Source organism: Thamnophis sirtalis, unplaced genomic scaffold, assembly GCF_051295495.1.
Source record: "Thamnophis sirtalis isolate CommonGarterSnake01/CBP01778 unplaced genomic scaffold, rThaSir2_p1.2 scaffold_1, whole genome shotgun sequence".
Taxonomy (NCBI): domain Eukaryota; kingdom Metazoa; phylum Chordata; class Lepidosauria; order Squamata; family Natricidae; genus Thamnophis; species Thamnophis sirtalis.
This window is the reverse complement of record NW_028261381.1, coordinates 183,188,351-183,202,632: the sequence shown is the minus strand read 5'-3', so window position 1 is coordinate 183,202,632 and position 14,282 is coordinate 183,188,351. Positions and strand designations below refer to the sequence as shown.

Here is a 14,282-nt window from a genome sequence, read left to right as displayed (position 1 = left end):
CTAAGCACTAAGGAAAAACGCGACCCTACCGCGATGACATAATCGCGGAGGGCAAAATCGCGCATTCCCAAGCACTCAGTACCCTAAACCTAACCCTAAACCTAAACCTAACCCTAAACCTAACCCTAAACCTAACCCTAAACCTAACCCTAAACCTAACCCTAAACCTAACCCTAACAACCCTAACCCTAACCCTAACCCTAACCCTAACCCTAACCCTAACCCTAACCCTAACCCTAACCCTAAACCTAACCCTAAACCTAACCCTAAAACAAACCCATAAACCTAATCCTAACTCTTCCCTTAATTGAAGTCGGACGTTTTAAAGCGCCCTTCTGTTGCCGCGCTGTTGTTACGGCGGTGATGATGCGCGGTGATGATGTCGCGGCTTTAGCGCCACGATTTTATCACCACGATTTTGACTAGCGCGGTTTTGTCGTGCCACGGGCTCGGAGCCTTAGAAAAAGGGGTCCTCGCAGCTGAGCCAAATCCAGGGGACCCCAAATAGACGATTTTCTGGAGGGTTGGCGCTCCCGGGCGTCCCCTGGCCCACGCGGAAGCCAGAGTGCTCTTCACGACGCTTAGCAAGGCTGGAGGGAAATGGCAGCGCTGCACTGAGGGCTCCGCTTCAGCGTTCTAGGCTTCCGGCGTTTCAACCACCCACAGACAGCCTCGAATCGACTTTTTGTGGCATTTAGTGGTCTTGGCTTGGTTTAGGCCCTACTTCCACGGTGACTGGGAGGAGCCCTGGTGTCTACCTGTCCTTTGGAGACCTGTTGCCATCGAAGGAAGTGGGTGACTCGAACGACGCTGGACGAGACAAGGCAGCTGGTTATTCCTCGACTGCCGTAGTCTCTTTAGGTGCCCCCCCCTCTACTCCGGTTGGAGCACGTTACTGGCCGCACCTGGCGTTTTTTGACATCTGTGCCCCTGTTTCTTTCTGGATTTCTTTTGGACTCTATTTGGCTGGCTTTATTGAGGGTTAGTCGGTTGATATGGGGCGTTATAAGATCTGGCAGTTGGCCTTGCCACAACCCCTTAGTCTATCCCCTAGGCCTTCTCTTCGGTGCAGCCTTTCCTCTCCTCCCTGACCCTCGGTTTGCTCACGGCTCACAGCTGCTGGACATTGGACATTGGACTTGCGATCCGGTCCTGGCTGGTACGATCATTGCCACCCGCCATTATCAAGGGGTTCCATCTCAGCCCCTTTGGAACTTTTTGGACCCCTCTATCCCAGTTCCATCAATACTATCTATCGCGTAAGGAAGAGAGAAGATGGAATCTTGCTTCCCCGTTTATACCTTCGCGAACCCCACCGGACTGGACTTTTTGCGAACTTTATTTGAACTTGCACATTCCTTAACAGCTGCACAATCTTCTTCCTTTTCTCTTGTATGGGATATGTATGTGGTATGTATGTGATGTATGTTTGATGTTTGATGCTTGTACCCACTTTTATCATTTTATTGTCATTGTATTTTGTAATTTTTAACTGACTTTGTGGGGACTGGATGAGTAAGTGACTGTGTATGCATGAGGGGACTGGGAGAACAGCCGGGTGCCTCCTCCACTGAGTGCCATTGCAGAAGTGGTAGGGGACCCAGGCCTATCTCCAGTCTTAGAATGACTGAGATTAATGGCCTGCCGGAGAGAGTGGACGCTACGGGGGGGGGGAAACGGGGTCTATGGGGGCAGGAGTGGGCCGGAACATTACGGTCATGATGGGAAGGGGCAGGTATGGTGGGAACTTCAGGGCTGGCCATTACCGGGGAAGGAGGGTCCGCTACGTCTCAGCGATCCCTCCTTCCGGCCCTGTTAGTTCCAGTCCAGGACCAGATGGCGAGAGTGGTCAGGGCCCTGGTCTCAGGCTGTTGTTGCTAAATGCCAGGTCTGTGGTTCACAAGGCTCCCCTCATCCGGGACCTAATATTAGACGAGGGGGTAGACCTGGCATGTATTACTGAAACCTGGCTGGGCCTGGAGGGAGGAAACCCCTCACTGAAATGTGCCCAGAAGGTGAGGTGACACGTGACTGGATCCAGACGATAGTTAACACCTCTCTCCGGGAGGGGTCCTTCCCGCACCTCCTAAAGGATGCGGTGGTGAGACCCCTACTGAAGAAACCTTCTCTGGATCCAGCCATCTTGAGTAACTATCGTCATGTCTCCAACCTCCCCTTTGTTGGGAAGGTTGTTGAGAAAGTGGTGGCCTTTCAACTCCGATGGTCCTTAGATGAAACTGATTATCTGGATCCCTTTCAGTCCGGTTTCAGGCCTGGTTACAGCACGGAAACTGCTTTGGTCGCGCTGATCGATGATCTCTGGTAAGCCAGGGATAGGGGTCACTCTTCTATCATGGTGCTTCTTGACCTCTCAGCGGCCTTCGATACCATTGACCATGGTATCCTTCTGTGACGGTTGCGGGAAGTTGGTAGTGGGAGGCACCATTCTTCGGTGGTTCTCCTCCTACCTCTCGGACAGGTCGCATTCGGTGTCGGTCGGAGGGCAGAGATCGACCCATAGGCCCCTCAATTACGGGGTGCCAGAGGGTTTCGTCATGTCCCCCCTCCTATTCAACATCTACATGAAGCCGCTGGGTGAGATCATACGCTGGCACAGGATTAAATATCATCAATATGCGGACGATACACAGTTGTATCTGTCCGCCCCGTGCCAACTCAGTGAAGCGGTAGAACTGATGTGCCAGTGCCAGGAGGCTGTCAGGGTCTGGATGGGAACGAACAAGCTGGCTCTCAATCCCGACAAGACCGAGTGGCTATTGATGCTCCCTCCCAAAGATGGTCCAGCTATTCCATCTCTCAGCCTGGGGAGTGAAATTATACACCCCTCAGAGAGGGCTTGCAATTTGGGGGTCCTCCTAGATCCGCAGCTGACTTTAGAACATCATCTGTCGGCTGTGACTAGGGGGACCTTTGCCCAGTTTCGCCTGGTGCACCAATTGCGGCCCTACCTGGACCGGGAGGCCCTTCGGATAGTAACTCATGCCCTCGTCACCTCAAGACTGGACTACTGTAATGCGCTCTACATGGGGCTGTCCTTGAAGAGTGTTCGAAGACTTCAGCTTGTCCAGAATGCAGCCGCGCAAGCGATTGTGGGTGCACCGCGGTACACCCACGTTACACCTATCCTCCGCGAGCTGCCCATTGGTCTCTGGACACGCTTCAAGGTGCTAGTCGTTACTTTTAAAGCCCTGCATGGTATCGGACCTGGGTACTTGAGAGACCGCCTCCTGCCAGTCACCTCCCAAAGACCTATTAGATCCCACAGACTAGGCCACCTCCGAATTCCATCTGCTGACCAATGTCGGCTGGCGACTCCTCGGGGGAGGGCCTTCTCTGTGGCTGCTCCGGCCCTCTGGAACGATCTCCCCGTGGAGATCCGGACCCTTACTACTCTTCCGGCCTTCCGCAAAGCAGTTAAGACCTGGCTGTTCCAGCAGGCCTGGGACTGTTGAAGTATCCAGCCCGATTCGAGGTTACGGCTGTTGTAGAATTTTAAATTGTTGTTTTTATTCTTTTTTTGTATCCCCTCCCTTTTTATTGTTAGCCGCCCTGAGTCTCTCGGGAATAGGGCGGCATACAAACTCAATAAAATGATAAAATGATAAAATGATAACGGTCTGTGATTACTCCCATCAGTTGATTTCCAATGATTTAATAAACTAGCTGCTGTCTCATGTCACAATATTTTTTAGAAATCAAGTACAAAAATGCTCTAAAGTCAAAATGAAATTTTCAAATCTCTGCACGAATCAGAGATTCTTGTGTCTCATTATATTTTCTCTACAATTAAGATGGGGCCTCAGTAGGATAATGTAGCATTTGGGAAAAAAGATGCAAGCCAAGAGACCAGCCCCAGAGACCAAAATGGAGAAGATCTCCACAGCCACCATGGACTTCCCTTTGGTGCTCAGGTAGGTGGGGAGGAATGAGATCCAAACACTGCAAAAGACCAGCATGCTGAAAGTAATGAACTTGGCTTCGTTAAAACTGTCAGGCAATTTCCTAGCCAGAAAGGCCACAGAGAAACTGACAAGGGCCAGGAAACCGAGGTAGGCGAGGACTGTATAAAACATCAAAGCCGAGCCTTCGTTACATTCCAAGATGGCCTCTCCAACCAAGGAGTGGAAGTCCATGTTGGGAAATGGGGGAGAGGTTACTAGCCAGGTGGCACAAAGAACAGCTTGGACCAGGGGACAGGCTATAACAATGGAATTGGTCAGTGTTTTTCCTAAGAATTTCTTTGTCTGGTTCCCTGGTTTGGTAGCCATGAAGGCCAGAACCACCATGACAGTTTTTGCCAAGACAGAGGAAACTGCAAGGGAAAAGAGAATGGCAAAGGCAGATTGTCGGAAAAGACAAGTGAGTTTTCTGGGTCTCCCAATGAAGAGGAAGGAGCAGAGGAAGCAGAGCAGGAGGGAGACCAGGAGGACGTCGGTAAGATCCCGGTTGTTGGCCTTGACAATCGGTGTATCGTGACATTTAAGGAAAATTGCTAGCACTCCTAATGTGATTGTTGAGAGAGAAAGAGCGAGAGAAGATAAAGCATATCCCAGGGGATCTTCATAGGCAAGGAAGTGGCTCTTCTTGGGAATGCAGTGGTCCTTCTCCTTGTTGGGGTATTGGTCTTCTGGACAGGGATCACAGTTTTCAGAATCTGAAATGAAGAGTATTTTGCATTTCATAGAATATCAAAAGGAAGAAATCATCCTTTAACATTGATTATCTTGGGGACAGGTTATTGTGAGACAGTTAAGTTTTCACCTTTTGGGGATCAAGTTCTCCACTTTTTATTTTGCAATCATTTTGCAGGGAAGGGGAGGCAGAAATAGTTGGATGGATCTCCCTCTTCTCCAACAAGTCTATCTCGTGGGAGACTGATGGCGCTGACAGAAAAACACGCCCTAAATAACGAAAATCAAAGCTTCAACCTCAAGCCCACTGCTTCATGAAAAGCTTGGTCTCTGGTTTTCCTGGATGTAGTTAGATGTAAGAGTAGGACTAGAAAGTCTAGTTGGGAACTCATGAATTGTGCCACGAATGTATCCTGCATTAAATTGCTAAGGAGAAAGAAGGATGGCTTGTGGGGGAGGGCAGTTTAGATCCACCAACTGAGATTCTTCTGAAACGCCTGCATATTTTGATGAATGTTAATCTATCAAAAATGTCAACACAATTGATATTTGTTTCTACTGAATGGTTTCCTTGACCCTGGTAGATCTTCACTGAAAGTGTGCTCTACCTGTCTGATTAGAAATGGTCCCTTCCGGACAAGGGTCACATTGGTAGCAGCAAACCTGCTCCCCCTCTGGAACATTTTTCCTCTCTCCTGTCTGGCACCGTTTCATGCCACACCTGGAAAAGGGCACTTTCTGAAAGAGAAAGGGGAAATGCTTGAGATGACCAAAGCAATTAATTTGCTTCCTTTATTTATTTCCATGTTCCTCTTTCTATCTTCACTACCAAAAACCAGGAGCATCTCCTGGTTGATTCAAATGAATGACTCTCCTAACCCTCCAAGGGATGCTGGAGATTGGAATTAGAACTTCAGCAGCCAAAGGAAGCTTTGATTTAACTACAGCTTTTCTAAAACAAATAACCAGGAGGATTTAACTGAATGAGAATGATCCATGGAAATCGCTTAAAAAGACATACTGTAGATGTCTTCAGCAATGCTTCAATTATTCTTTTGTATATTTTTCTTTCCATCGTTGGAATATCTTCAAAAGCAAGACCCTTTTTGATCTGTCATAAATCAGACCTCAAATTTGTTACATGCAAAACAGCTTTTTCAAGAAACGGTTGTCAAATTTCTGATTCCGTAACATGTTTTCCAGCCAGGGAAATGTTTTGAATCCCCAGAAGAGAATGAGTCTTTTACTGGATTTATTTTACCTTCCATCTCACCTTTTTTGCCCAGACAATTGCATCAGATTTAATGGTGAAATAATGTCCTGCAGGAGCCCCAGGATCTATTCTTCCAACTTTCACAGGGACAAAGGATTCATTAGGGAGGAGAACCCAGTTGAGAAGATCATAACGAGCAGATCCCGGTCCATCTTCTGTGAAGTGGATTTCATCTCCAGCACTGTTGTTGAAATGGACATTCCTCAAACAGAGAAGAAGCTGAGGGAAAAGAGACCTTCAGAAATTCTAACACTTTCCCACACCTCTAAGAATTTGTTTTCCACACATTGCCTGCCCTGATTTATGACTTCAGTGGACATAGGGGTCCATTCTTTATGGTTTGATACAATCCCACCTCCCAATTTCATGAATTTTTGGCCATGTTGAGTCCTGGAATGCATTGCACAGAACTGGATGGAATATATTCAGAAAACGATGGGCTAAACTTTTGCAAAGGGATTTAAAGTAAAATTGAGTGGGAAGGGGGGCAATTTTCATGACCTATATACCTCAATTCCAAGTAAAAAGCACTAGATAACCAATTATAGAAAGATGTAGGTAGTAAAGAGGTAAAAAAAGAAAGAAAAACAAGGTGAACCTAAAATACTAGTATACAAGGGCAAGTATAATAGACTTGCCATTCCTGAAACTTGGTGCGATGAAGTGACGGAATGTACTGATGGACAGATACAAACAACTCAAAAGAAACAGACCTAACAAAATAGGAGGTGGAGTTGCATTATATGTTAGAAATCACTTATTTCTGTACAGAGATTCACAAAGCCAAGGAGTAAAATCTTCCATAATGCTTATGGGTCAACATAAAAGGGAAAAAAAGAATGTTGTTGTCATAGGAATATATTACAGGCCACCGAACACAACATAATCAAGTCAAGTTTGAGACTTCAAAAGAGCTGATTTTAACAAACTCAGAGAGTGCTTGGGAAATATGCCATTGATGAAAATCGTAAAGGGCAAATCAACTCAAGAAGCATAAAAAACTCTGAAAAATACAGTTACAAATTCCCAGTCTAGTTTAATAACACTAAAAAAGGAAACCAAGGAAACCAAGGAAATCTAGCATGGTTGCACAAAGAACAATCGGACTAACTGAAGAAAAAAAAGGACAAGTACAAATAATGGGAAGAGGGTCACATAACTAAGGCAGAAAAAACAGATCCAGGAAATTACAAGCCAATCAACCTGACATCAACACATGCCAAGATCTTTGAAAAGATAATCAGGCAACAAATTTGCAAACAACTAGAACAGACAAGGTTATGACCAGAGGCCAACATGGGTTCAGAAAAAAACAGATCATGATGAAGTAATTATATTTTATTCTTTGACAAAGTGATTAAATTAGTAGTTTGGTGAAATGCTTTGGACATAGGATACTTAGATTTCAAAAAAGCATTTGAAAAAGTAGAACACAACCTGCTTCTTGGCAAGCTAGTAAAACGTGAGATAGACAGCACAAGCACCAAATGAAGTTTTACTGGCTAACAAATGTAGTCCTCAATGGAACTTCGTCTACGTGGAGGGAACAACAGTGTGTGGCAGCAGCCCAAACAGCTAGTGCAATGCTAGTCTCTATTAATAGAGGGATAGAATGAAATCATCTGAAATTTTAATATCGCTTTATAAACCTTAGTAAGGCAATAGTTGGAATACTGCATCCAGTTTTGGTTGCCACAATGTAAAAAAAATGTTGAGACTCTGGAAAGAGTGCAGAGAAGAGCAACAGAAATGATGAGGGGACTGGAGGCTAAGACATAAGAATAGTTGCAGGAATTCGGTATGTCTAGTCTAAGGAACAGAAGAACTAGAGGTGACAAGATAGCCGTTTTCCAATATTTGAGGGGCTCCTACAAAGACGAGGGAGCCAAACTATTTTCCAAAACACCGAAAGGCAAGAAAAAAATAATAACTGGAAACTAACCAAGGAGAGAAGAAACATGGAACTAAGGAGACATTTCCTAACAGTGAAAGCAATCAAACAAGGCAACAGCTTACTTTCAAAAGTTGTGGGTGCTCCATCACTGGAGGCTTTCAAAAAGAGGCCTGACAACCATTTGACTGAAATGATACAGGGTCTCCTTGTAGCAGCAGATTGAGGTTTGGTTTAGCAATCTACTTACGAAAGACCAGGACTCGAGACCATGAAGGTGAGAGAAACAGGTTTATTGATGCATCAAGAGTCCAGTGTGTTCGCACACCAAAATCTGAACTGCCAGGGCTCTGCCCAGGATGCTACTTTTATGCCGTGTTCCACACTGTGCATTCTCAAGGCATTTCCATACACGAGACAAACATGACATTTCGAAAAGGAGAAGTTCATTTTGGAATGTTACAAACAGAGAAGTACATAGGAAAAATTCAAAAAGAGAAGTTCTTATAATGTCTTAAGCTCTCGGCCATTTCACCTCTGTTCTATCTTGCACCCATGCCTGGATTCCTGTGCCCCTCCTTCACAGCATCTTGCCACACTGTTCCAGCACTATTTTTAATACTTAGGAGGAAGTTAGAAGTCAAAGTGGACTACAGTGAAATGTCACGCTAATATAAATTTATAAGCTCCATTCGAATAAGACCACCTAACCTGGCCAACCACAGGTGGGTTCACCTGTGCACCCCCTCCTGCCTCATCCTGATTGAGCATGGGGTTGGGTTAGAAGACCTCCGGCATCCATTTCAACTCAATTATTTTTCTGTTCTACACATGGAGAACTTCATCTCTATGTTAGCTCTAAGGATCTCAGACTGGATTAAAAAACACAGAGATTACCTGCCATGTCTGGACATCTAAGATCCTCTTTCCAAGCCTCATCATGGCTGGTCGTGCTCCTGATCCATGAGTTGCCTGGAGTGCATGTGCCACAGCATGAATGGCATTGTAGATGTTGTAACTTTCACCTGTCATGCTCGTTTCAAAAATGTGAGTTGGCAGACTCTGTACATTCTCCTCTCCAGTACATCGTTCTTGCCCCTCTTGAAGGATCTCTCCTGGTTTGCTGATCAAGCAGCCGAAGATCATTTCCCACCAGTCATGGAGAAATGTCTCCCCTCGTGGGTTGAAAGGGTCTAAAGATATGAGAAAATGGCTGAATTCTGAGACTTCCCTGGTGTGGTCCCTAAAATGCAAAGCTCCATGATAGGGCTTTATAAATGGCAACGTATATTGATAGTTGAACACATTAAGTTTCCAATAGGATGTAAAGATCCAAACTTTCAGTAATGATGTATATCTCTGTGTTTCATTAGCAAACATAATCAACAGTTCATTTGTAATACCAGTGTAGTCTCCAAAAAATATAATCACTTCACCTTTAGACAAGGTGTTTAAAATATGATGCAATATTGGATCGTAAACCTGCTCAAATTCAAATTTAATTACTTCAGTGAAGGCCAGGCAGATCTCCTTCTCCTTCAGCTTTGGTACCAGGGTTGAGACAAAATGTTCCCCACCGTCATCTTGGTTGGCCACCAACCCAACCCAGTTCCACTGGAAATGCAGGAGCAGCTGGACTAAACCCTCATACTGAGCAGATTCCTGGGGATTATTCTGGAAGAAGGAAGGATAAACTCTTCTGTCTCCCTGAGTGAACTCAAAGCCGACACCGAGCTGGAGAAAGGGAGAATCTTCTTTCAAAAAGAAAGTGGTGACTTTAGGGTTCCGCATTGTGTAGTTAATGCCCCACCAGACAGACTGACTCACAAGCTTCACCTCCCTCCCTTTTGAGGAAGAGACAACAGTTTCCTGTTTTGCCTGGTTGTGATATATCAGAATTTAAAGGAAAAAACACCCACCTGATACAGAGAATAAACTGCACTGAAAGGTGCAGAAAGACAATAAACTTTTATGAAAGCCAGGAAATGATCCCTCTTGACAAACACAGCTTTTCAGAATTAGGACAGTGTTTTTTGCAGTTATATAAAGGTGTATTTTAACATACAAAATAGAAAAATCATCCAACTTTAGAATGGATTACCTAAATCATTCACCCCGGGTGTCTTCCCTCCCCCCACAATCCCTTTGTTTTCATCCTTGCCTTCTGTGTGTGCTTAGATTATTTGTGTGCTCCATGCTGTATCCAATGCAGCCTCCTTACCTGGGGGACCTTGAAGAGGCTGAAGATGGAGGCCATCTGCCTGGAGGATTTGGGATTGTCACCTCCAATGACGGAGAGCAGAGGGTCCTGCCGGTCACATTTATATCCTGGAACCATTTGACCTCGTGTGGACAGTAGGGAGAGGCTGCATATGAGAATATTCCTCTCCGTCTTCCAATTGTCACACAAATTGAATCCAAGGGTGATTTGGGGAGGAGAAGCAGATCCTTGTTCACCTCCATGACAGCAAACATCAAGGCCAGGAACTGCTGGTAGTTTTTGAGTTGGGGTCTATAGTCAGAAAAAGATTGGGGAACATTAGAGGAAAGATCTCGTGTGCTGGTGGAGTTGGCCTCACCTTTATTTGTGTCTGGCCTTGCAGTAGAAAATCCCAAGTTCCATTGGGCTCTTTTGGATTCTTTAAGGAGGTTCCTTGATTGCCCTTGGATGTATTTCTGAGAAAAGAGAGAAGCCAGGCCATTCCCATTCCAGAACATGTTCTCCCTGCCTTCTTCTGAAATCCTCCCCAGTTGCTCCTCTTCCTCCCTAATCATTTTCTTCTTCCTCTCTCAGAGCAGCTTCTTCAGGTCTGAGCAAAAGACTCCAGTGGGGTGTGTGTGTGTGAGACACAGCCCAGATTTACTAAGGACCATTATTCACCAGCTCTGCTGATTGCAAAACTGAGGAGGGCTTTTTCCTCCTCACAAGATCCACATTGGACAATGATCAAACTTTTCTTTGAGTAGACAAATACAAGCTGGGTGGACATGGCCTTGTAGATGACCCTCACTCTGTCCAGGACCTTGGAGAACTCATCTCTAATGGTCTAGGTGCCAGAGCCCACTGTAATAACATTGCCAAAAAGGCATGAAGAGTTGTTAACCTAATCTTGCGTAGCTTCTTTTCTGGTAATATAGCACTGCTAACCAGAGCATACGAAACATTTGCTAGAACAATTCTTGAATAAAGCTCATCCGTCTGGAACCCACACTGCATGTGGGACATTAATACAATTGAGGGAGTCCAGAGATACTTCACGAGAAGAATCCTCCTCTCCTCTGCTCACAACAGAATCCCTTATCCCTCCAGGCTTGAAATTTTGGGCTTAGACAACTTAGAACTATGCCTCCTTCAATTTAATCTAAGCGTAGTACGTAAAATTATCTGCTACAATGTCCTACCTGCCAATGACTACTTCAGTTTCAAACACAACAAGACATGAGCACACAAAAATACAAACTTAAGGTGAACCGCTCCAAACCTGATTGCAGAGTTTGCAACAGAGTGGTCAATGGCTGGAATGCACTACCTGACTCTGTGGTTTTTCCCCCCACCCCAAAATGTTAACCTTAGACTTTCTACTGTTGGACTCACCCCTTTCCCAAGAGGTCTGTCAGGGGGTGTGCATAAGCACACCAGCTGGCCTATCGTCCCTGTTCTAATGTTCCCTTTTATTGGTATCCATTTTACATCTTCATAATCATGTCTATACTTATATCTGTTGTCTAATGCATGCTTGATAAAATAAATAAAGACAATAAATAAAAAAAATAAATAAATATTTTTTTCTATGATTTTAAATCCAAATTAATATCATAAGTCGATTTCTTCACCAGGCCAGCAAAGTTTCCAGGATGTTTCCCCTCCTTACTTTTATATGGTTGATTATCATCCGGATGAAAATGTCTGGAAAGACAGATCATGCCCCTGCCTAGAATTTGTGTAAAAACTGCTGTTTTTCTCTTTCCTTAGGGACAGCTCCAGAAAGACTATTCTAGACTATTTCTTGAACTTTCCTGTTTATTGAGAAAAGATCTGAAGATTCCTAGAATGAGAATGCAAAAAAAGAAAACAATCACCCACATTTTTCCCCTCCAGGTGAAACTTACGTGATTGAATTAATAAGTGGAAATGGGTCTCCTTGGAAATCTGGTGAGTTTGGCCCCACCAAAATTTCCCGGGGCAAATTCCCTCCAATAATCAGATCACCAGGCCTGTAAATTTCCCATTGATCCTCTTTGTTTAAGAGTTCTTGTAATGCACAGGTTTTTTGAGTCTTCTTAGCAGGAGTTGGAGGCAAGGGGCACAAGTGCAGGAGGAGGAGGAGGAGAGGCAGCCCAGCCATTCTTCTCACCTTCCCTCCTAGATGAGAAATCAAGGTTTGTGCAGAAGCTGAATTGCAGGGAACATTTGAAATCTCAGCAGAGCTTTAGCACAATAGGAAGCTTCTGTGAAAATTTATCTGATATTTCTTTGTATTAACACATTTGTGTTTTATCATTTTATTTTCTCCTATTTGTCCTATTCTGAAATTAGACTATGTGCTGTATTTTATTTTAATGATAAGGCCGCAAGAGTAATCCATCAATAAAATACTGTATCAACTATGCTTTCTCTTACCTGTGTCTGGGCTTTGACACAAAGACAGATGAGTCTCACCAACCTCAGAGTTAGCTCTTTGGCAGACAAGGTAGAGCCCTCCACCACTGGGAGAACTCAGAGAATATTTCTTAAAGCAGGTTTAAGGTTGCAAGGATTCTGTGGGTTATAATCCACTGGGGATACATGGAGAATTACTGTTCTTCTGATAATTGGAGGGGAAAGCGATTGTCCTATCCGGTGGGAAGTCAATGTCGTTTGCAGGTCCTCTTAGTGAAAAACATGTTTGTGACTCTTGTAGCTCATCCACAGAGAAGACAGACTTGAGAGCCAAGGTGTAGTTGACCTTTTGAACTACCTGAAAGTGAACACTTTTACACATTAGGGAGTTTGGCCCGTGTCATAGTATGTTTAGACAGAATAGTTGCTAGTGGGGCATGGTGGCAGTCAGCTTGGCCCTAGTAAGAGTGAGCAATGATGGGAATGTTTAGATGGTTTAGTTAAATTTGATCAAAGTCACACTGGGCAGCCAACAATGAAACAGTAAAAGCTGTAAATAATGAAAAGAGCCTTTGTTTAAAATCTTTATACAATCATTATTTAAAAGGAAACTAGAAGAGGAGAATTAAAACCAGAAAAGAGAGTAATAGCTGGAGGGACGTTTGCATAATCAGGCTTGAGGGACCGTCAGAAGCTCAGGAGTGATGAGGCCAAACAAGAATATAACTGCTCTTGCTAATGCATTTTGCACCAGCTGAAGTTTCAAGGGAAGACCCATGAGAAATGCATTGCAGTAGTCCAACCAAGAGGTGACCAGGGCATCCTCTGTCCTGGAATGGGTGCAACTGGCACATAAACAAAGATGTCAAAAGGCCCTTCTAGACAAAGTTCTTGCAGGGTCTCTTTGGGGCAATGCAACCCCACCCAGCACCATAGATGGTGTAGTCCTAGAACTGGAGACCCCCAAACCCAAAGCCATTGAGTCTTGCTGAGGTTCCTCAGAAGCCTCTTTTTCACATGCAGACACTCATAGCCTCCAGACAGAAGGACAGGACATGCACAGCATGGCTTAATTTACCAGAAGCACTGATGTTCAATTGGGTATCATCAGCATATTGTGGATACCTCACCACATGGAGATGGATGAGCTTACCCAGGGGTCTCATGCAGATGTGGAATAGGAGAGGGGACAGCACTGACCCCTGTGGCACATAAAGGTCCAGGGTGGGGTCTCTCCTCCCCAGACACAATTGAGCCAAGTAAGACAAGGATGGACACAATGAGTTACCTGTTCTTGGCACTTCACTCTTCTGGACCCAGAGCTCTGCTGTTGTTCCTGGGATCTGCTGGAGCACCTCTACCAATTTAGGAGTCACAGCCCAAAATGATCCTATCACTAGGACCACTTTGGCCTTGACTGTCCACATATCTCCAGTTTCTCTTTTAGACTCTGGACCTTTTCCAGTGTCCCATCCTCCTTCTTCCTGATCTTGCTGTCGTTTAACACTGCTGCATCTATCCCCATCTCTTTCTTCTCCTTTATGACCAAATATGTCTGGTTCATTGGCCAGTATCTGCCTGTCTGCCTTTATCTGGAATTCCCAGAGGATCTTAGCCCCGTTGTTCTCCATAACTTGACCTCATTGCAATGGCTTTTTGATGTAAATCATGTTATGATGGCTTTTCATGCTCCAAATTTCTCATGAAATAAACCTCCGAATTTTAAAGTAAGATTTATTGCTTGTGGTTTGTCTGTGGTCCTCTTTATTGGGATATTCTTATGACAACTTGTTAGTGTGATTCAGTGTATGCTGTTCATACCTGCATGTCAGGGCTGCTTCCTTCAGTAACCAAGAAAGAAACCAC

General features: G+C 44.7%; 1 protein-coding gene across 1 annotated transcript; it reads right to left on the bottom strand.

The window, feature by feature from the left end:
- Positions 1-3,770: 3,770 nt before the first annotated feature.
- Positions 3,771-14,047, bottom strand: LOC148049981 (vomeronasal type-2 receptor 26-like). The gene is made up of 5 exons (XM_087705992.1): positions 13,705-14,047; positions 12,438-12,523; positions 10,038-10,328; positions 5,261-5,390; positions 3,771-4,675 (listed from the first exon to the last, which is right to left on the bottom strand). Exons 1-5 carry the CDS (start codon positions 14,045-14,047, stop codon positions 3,771-3,773), a joined length of 1,755 nt encoding a protein of 584 aa, XP_087562118.1.
- Positions 14,048-14,282: the final 235 nt, after the last annotated feature.